The sequence below is a fragment of the Moschus berezovskii genome, chromosome 1, assembly GCF_049115385.1.
Source record: "Moschus berezovskii isolate FMDL1 chromosome 1, NW_MosBer_1.0, whole genome shotgun sequence".
In the NCBI taxonomy this organism is placed as follows: Eukaryota; Metazoa; Chordata; class Mammalia; order Artiodactyla; family Moschidae; genus Moschus; species Moschus berezovskii.
In genome coordinates this window covers 24,046,574-24,053,866 of record NC_142460.1, presented here as the reverse complement: position 1 = coordinate 24,053,866, position 7,293 = coordinate 24,046,574, and the positions used below count along the sequence as shown (strand labels likewise).

The following is a 7,293-nucleotide window of genomic DNA, read 5'->3' as shown; positions in this document are numbered from 1 at the left end:
CCTTACTACCATTGTTTGTTCACCTTGGATTCTGTTGAGATTCCATGATTTTCAATTGTTGTGCCTCTCAGGTCCAGCCAGGTAAAAACGAAATCATTCTAAATATTCAGATTAGTAGAATTTAATAGAGGAACTTGGTTAGGTAGATTATGGGGAGATTTAAGAAACCAAGGAGAGGACCATGGAGACTTCCAGATACTAATAACAGCAGAAAACTGCTTTTTTCCTGAAGATGGAGCTTCCCTGGCTCAGATGGTAAAAAACATCTGTTTGCAATGCGGGAGACTGGGGTCCGATCCCTGGGTGGGGAAGATCCTCTGGAGAAGGGAAATGGCAACACATTTCAGTACTCTTGCCTGGAAAATTCCATGGATGGAGGCGCCTCATAGGCTACAGTCCATGGGGCTGCAAAGAGTCAAACAGGACTGAGTGACTTCACTTTCACTTTCCTGAAGAGGAGGGAATTAAAGCGCTGATCATTGGACCTAAGAAACGAGCATCAGTTGGCAGAAGCTGGACCTATTGTGTGGCCCATTCTAGCAAAGCTGGGAAGAAGATATAGTCAATGCTGGAGGATTCTGATCCAACAAAGAGAAAAGGGGTGGAGCTTTACTGCCCGCCAGTCTTTAATCTGGGGTTACTATTGGCCAAGTCTAGTAAGCAGCCCCTGAACATGGAGCTCAGGATACAGCCTCAGTGGTCTGCACAACGCATTTCATTCCCAGATACGAATCATTTTTTTCCCCTATACCTCTCTTCTGTAAAAGAAATTGTTTTCAGTTATAAGCTTCACGTTAACAAATTTTTATTATTTATCCTTTAATGAACACGATATTCTTGACAAGTCATTACTCTGAAGAAACTCCAGTAAGTTCATCAAAGGTTAGAGTCACTGGAGGTATACACAGTTTCTGCCTCCAATTTTTGTAGCATAGACACCATCAAGAGATATAAAGAGAACTTGAGTTACTTTAATTTTGTTATTTTACAGTGACTGGGGGTTTTTATTTGTGTCAAAGAAATTAAAGCAATAAAACCAAGTAAACAGAGAGATGATTTGTAAAACAAGCTTTACTGAATGTAGGAGAAAACTCTCTCTTGAAACAAATACATACACCCATGTGTCCAGGCTCACTGTAGGTTTCCTGTCTATCTACCGACTTATCTCTCATCTATCTATCTGTCATCCAGGGTAACTACATGACTTTCAAGACGTCAGTTCAGTTCAGTTCAGTTCAGTCGCTCAGTTGTGTCCGACTCTCCGTGACCCCATGAATCACGGCACGCCAGGCCTCCCTGTCCATCACCAACTCCCGGAGTTCACTCAAACTCATGTCCACAGAGTTGGTGATGCCATCCTGCCATCTCATTCCGTTCCGTTCTGTCGCTCAGTCGTGTCCAACTCTTTGAGACCCCATGGACTGTAGCCTACCAGGCTTCTCCGTCCATGGGATTCTCCAGGTAAGCATACTGGAGTGGTTTACCATTTCCTTCTCCAGGGGATCTTCCCGACCCAGGGATCGAACCCAGGTCTCCTGCATTGGAGGCAGACGCTTTAACCTCTGAGCCACCAGGGAAGCCCTCTCATTAGACCAACATAATTTTTCTCTTTTTGAGCAGGAGTTCTTTACCATTGACATTGTTTAGAAAGACCATTATGTAAAGACAATAAAAAGATCAGATCTCTATGTGTGTGTTTGTGTGCTGAGTCATGTCTGACTCTTTTTGACCCCATGAACTGTAGCTCACCAGGCTCCTCTGTTCATGCAATTCTCCAGGCAAGAATAATGGAGTGGGTTGCCATTTCCTACTACAGGGGATCTTCCCAATCCAGGGATCAAACCCTTCTCTCTGACATTGGCAAATGGGTTCTTAATCAGCTGAGCACTGGGGAAGCCCCAAGATCAGATTTCTAGGTGGCTTATTATTGCTCTTAAATTCTCTACAGATACAATTACCCCTTACTGCCTATACCTGGTGAGGACTGCAGCCACCACTCACTCTTGGCACACCACTGAATAATCTGGAGGGACCAACTTCCTAAGGACACAGATCAGAGCAGAGGAAGGGTGAGGAAGGGTAAGGAATGCATCTGAAGACAAACAGGCTGTGGATAGTCTTCCCTTGTCCATCATGTGTGTTGCTGATATGGTCTCACTTAATCCCAACAAGACGGACTTTTGAATGCTCTGTTCCATTCCTGGGAGAGTTGGAAATGTTCTTCTGTTCCCATTGAGTTTTAGCTGTGGAAAATTTGTCAAGATTACCACTTGGCCTGTCAGACTAAACACATTAGAGAGGTGTCTTATCTCCCAGCACTATGAGGACGTGAAGAAAATTCTCAACATCCTTGTCTCCACCTTGGTCAGGACACACATCATTTCTGTCCTTAAATTCTCAAGCCCATTTGGGAACCTGTCCTTTCTCTGTGTCTCAGTCCCCAAGAACTCAACTAGGGCAGTACATAGGTTCCTCCCCAGGGACACACTGAAATCTAGACCATCTTAACTGTTCTTTTTTTTTTTTTTTTAAACTTCATCCACAGAAATCATTGTATAATCTTAAGAATCAGAAAAAACCTGATTCTGACTGAGCCATTTTATTCCTTGCCCACAGGCTCCTCAGAATGTAGGCTTTTCAGACTAAAATACAAGGACTAGTCTTTAAATTTCTAAATTCTAATGTTTCGTCTCTTCCTTGTGGAAGGAGGAGCTCCATGTTAGTTAAAAATCTCAAATTACTATTCTGATGTATATAGTTTCTTGGTCATTCCCCAAATATTTATTAAGTCTCTACTTAGTATGGCTGACTTCTTGATTTCTCAGTGTTGGTATAAGTCATACAAGCTTGTCATTTTCAGTTCTCTTAGTTAAGGTATATGAATAATGATTTCTGCACTGTCTACATTATGGGGTAGCTGTGGAGAGCAACTGAGCCCAACAAAATACTTTTAAATGTATCAAGATCTTTCTGCAAATGAAAATAATTATTAGTGTGCATTTAATTAAGTTTGTATCTTGCAAAGTGTTCATCTTTTAAAACATTTTAACCATATGTGGCTGGATAAGATTATATGTCACCCCTCTCTCTGATCGTCATTCCAGAAGAAAATTAGCAATGCATTTCACTAGCTCAGTGGGGTAGTTAGTAAAACTGAAAGCAAAATCGCCTAGAAAATTTTCCTTTATTTATGCATTTTCACTTCAGAAAATTTTTGACAGTGGAGGAGGAAATTTGTGGATGTGATATTTTTAAAAAAGATCTTATGGGAGAAGGCACAATTTGCTTCACAATTTGTCTACTGCTTGTAGACAGCTGGAAACCAAGTCAAGAGGTCAGGTTTCCACCATGACTCTGGAAATTGGTATTATAGATCATCTGGACCCTGGCTGCAATGGTAGTTTAAAGTTCTTCTGGCTGTTCAAATATGCAGTGAAGGTTGAAATCTACTTATTTAAGTGGCCAAGAATAAGGGAGTCTCAAGAAAAGACTGCCAAGTATAACAGAATTGACTGAGCAGAGAGCGTAAAGAGACCTTGAGAGCAAGTATAAATACAGTAGACGTCTTCTCAGTAACCTTTATGGAGTGATGGTCATAGACCGATCCCCCGATTCCCACCACCCAGCCACTGCTTATTCCTGCAGAAAGACTCCAAGAATTGTATAAGATGTGGAAGAATGCCCAAAACATTGAATTTAAATCAGATTTTAGAAAATGAAAAGGCATTTCTTCCACATAAGGGTTTGTGGTATGAGATTTGTATCCATAATGCACCTTGAAATTCATTGAAAATTATAGTTTTGGTGTAGTAGGGTAAAGATTTCAGCAAAAAGAAGGAAGCAGAACTGTTGTGTCTTTTTTATTTTTTTCAAAAGTACACTTTGATTAATGAAAGAGTAAAGAAAATAATCCTTAGTCCTTAAAATTTTGCCCCATATTCAGTAGTTAATGTTGTCTCTAGTAATTTTATGATTCTACCTAGAGTTACACAATTTTAGTCTGAGTCTCTGACTAGCAGGAAAACATGCCTCATTTAGATTCTGGGACCCATCCTGCAAGGCTAATTACTTCTTCTGGTGAGCCAAAGGGTAAGACAAATGATTCTATGACAACCCGTAAGCATATATCTTGCTTGTCTTGATGTCTTATTTATTTGCCTGTGTAAGATAAATGACTCCTTTTCAACATGCCCAGTGTTTTGGCCTTTCTCAATTAAGCCCGAAAAATAAAACAATCTTAGGAAAAATAAATCTAAATTATTGTTTTTCTTATTTTTATTGCTATGATTTGAAGACATTTACATTTCTCTGGACTACAGCATTAATGTATTACTAATTTTTAAAATACAGTTTTATATTACCAAGGGTTTGACTTATCAAAATATTGCTGGCTGTTTGTAGAATGGAATGAGGATTCGACATTAGCCTTGAGTTATCTCTGATTTAATGTTTCAGAGTTATTAGATGATCTTTTGAGGATAGAATTTCATTTTCAAACTGACCCTCCCCCCCCCACACACACAGGGAAATAGACCAAAATCATTGAAAATATGTAACTATTTTACTTTATTATTTTATTATAATAAACATGAACATAAAATAAATATTTGGCAAACAAATGTAATCTCTTCACTGAAATTATGTATTGTATATGAAATACATTTTTGTTATAAAATAAACACAATATTTGAAAAGTTAAAATTGAATAGATAAACATTAATTGATTCATAAGATATTGGAGGAGCATCCCATAGGAGTGGTCTTGCCCCACAAACTCTGTTTTGCCCCATAGACTTTTGTCTATCCATCCCTCCCCTACAATATTGGCATGTTCAATATATAAGAAGTGAAGAGTTGAGAAACAAATGCATACAATTCGAGTAAAACAAAATGCTTTATCTATACCTATTTATTTGAGAATAAAAAAGGAGGTACTTATTTTGGCTTGACTAACTGCCTGAATCATGACCTTGAGTCCTCATTCTACTTAGCGTGTATAGACCTGTGCAATGACTAAAGAATAAAACAAGGAACAGAAACCATTCCCTTCAACACCTAGACCTTAATTCATTAATCGGGGCTGTATTTACTTTTGATGGGAATAGAGTGTTCACAGTCTTCAGTTGCTGTATCTTATCAAGACGGATAATTCTGTTTGCTTGTAGGTACACATCGTAGGTTTTGAAAGCATATTATTTTTCATTTATAAATTATTTTCCTTTGTATTTATAATTCTAAGCAAGTTTAACTATATACATTAGAGGCTTTAAAATCATCTTCTTAAATATCTTAGCAGAAATCAAAGCTCCCTTTTCCTAAAACTGTTTAATTGCTAATGCATTTGAGTTTCCTAAAGGATTAACAAATCTTTTTATTGAACTAGCATTTCCGTATTTTGATAAATTCAATTAAAAGCATTATTTCATGTCTATTGTTTTTCAGCGAATTGTTTAAAAAAGAAAGAAGCCATCGTTTTAGCTGTTATCATGTTAGTAAAAGAAATATTTTGAAGAAAAGATAATAGGTTACGCTTTAGAATATGTTTTATTTCTATGGCATATCAATAGCAATAGAATTCAGACCTTTTAACAGATAATATATGATAGTGAAAAAAGAGGAATCTATCAGTAGATTACACAAATTGGACTGAAGATTGAGTCCAGAATAGTAAATGCATTTAATACACATGAGGTTAGAAGGTCCAAAGTAAGTCATTTCTCTTCCTGCCACAGGTGACTACAATCTATATGCCCTTTAAACTTCTCATTTCAATTCAAGAGCAGTCATAAAGCAAGTTCTCCTGCCTGGCGTACTTACAGTTTCTGGCAAGTGTCTATAAAACACATGGACCATAATCCACAGTTGGAGCTGAAAGCAGGTGTTAGACGTAACTGGTGGAAGTCCTACTGAGCACCGTCACTGTCCGTCGTGGATTACGTGCGTGTGGCACACGACGCCCAGCGGCGAAATACCTGTGCCTTGGCCTCTTTCGGTTGCAACAGCAGAACCCACAGAGCAGAACCCCTCCGACGATGAGGACCGCGGTAGTGGCCCAGCCGACGAAGAGTGAAGCTCCCAGCTCTCGTTTCTGACCTACGTGGACCGCTGGGTTGTAGAAATCCCTGATGATGTTATTGGCCATCCAGCACACCGGAATCAGAACGAAGATGCCGGTCAGGATAAAGAGGACTCCGGAGATTCCCACGAGGTATGCTTTTGCCCTCCGGTTAGAGCCTGTGCATTGAATCTTCTTCATGCCACAGATGCCAACAAGCAGAGCAATCACAGAGAGGGCCACAGCCACACACATGAGGGCCCGGGCTGCCTCCAGGGCAGGCGGCAGGGCCAGCAAAGAATCATAGACTTTGCACTGCAACTTATCCTTGGCTTGTCGGACGCAGTTCATCCAGAGGCCTTCCCAGACTCTTTCGAAGACAATAATGTTGCTGCCAATAAAAGCCGATACTCTCCACTGGGGCAGAAGGGTTGTGGTAAGGGTCCCGACCATGCCGAAGAAGCCAAGTACCAGACCAGTGATTTGCAGTGGATAAAATGCCATCGCCTTTGCTCTGAAGACTGATCCACTCTGCAATGGGAGCTGCTCACCATTCAGAGCAGAGAAGCCCCTGTGAGTCTACGGCAGTCTCTGGTGATGTTCTATCACTGTTATTGGGCATAACATTTTAGTCCAAATCCAGAGCAGTGACTGAACTTAACTGGAAGTACCTGTTGTAAATGCACGCTGCCTGTCTACATACACACATTTCTGTATGGATTATTTAGTAGTCATCTGGAATTGTTTCCCAGCCAATAAGAAGTAGCCAGAGGTGTGTCAAGAAACACTGCCTTCAGTGTTCCTATTTCTCATGCTATTGTTGTCTAAGCGATGTTGTAATTAAGGGTCAGAATCAACATTGTGGACTACTAATTATAGAGCTGAAAACTTCCTGTTTGAAAATCACTCTGATGTTTAAGTATAAATACATGTGTTAAGCCACAACTGAAGACAGTATCAAAACCTTGCCACTTCTTTGGAGAGCATTTGAAAAACACTTTGGATTTTAGATAATCTATTATTTTCTGCCAATCTAAGCCAACTTTCTTTAACGTGGTTAAAGAATTCTAGTAATAAAAAAGACTTCTGGAGTCAAATAAATGTTTAGGTATTATTTTCTAACATTTCTGCTAAAATCATCAGTATTCTTAAAAAAGAGGCATGCTAAGCAAAACCTTCAGATTCCATGCTTTTTTATTTCTAAGATCCATAAAGCAAGGAGAAGCACTTATTATTGA

General features: G+C 39.4%; 1 protein-coding gene across 1 annotated transcript; it reads right to left on the bottom strand.

Moving 5' to 3' along the window:
* Window positions 1-5,700: 5,700 nt before the first annotated feature.
* On the bottom strand, window positions 5,701-6,969 carry CLDN17 (claudin 17). Its single transcript, XM_055417706.2, has one exon. The coding sequence runs from the start codon at window positions 6,557-6,559 to the stop codon at window positions 5,882-5,884; it is 678 nt and encodes a 225-aa protein (XP_055273681.1). The 5' UTR covers window positions 6,560-6,969; the 3' UTR covers window positions 5,701-5,881.
* Window positions 6,970-7,293: the final 324 nt, after the last annotated feature.

Coding starts and splice junctions, on each gene's coding strand:
- CLDN17 (XM_055417706.2), bottom strand. CDS start 6,559: ATGGCATTTTATCCACTGCAAATCACTGGTCTGGTACTTGGCTTCTTC.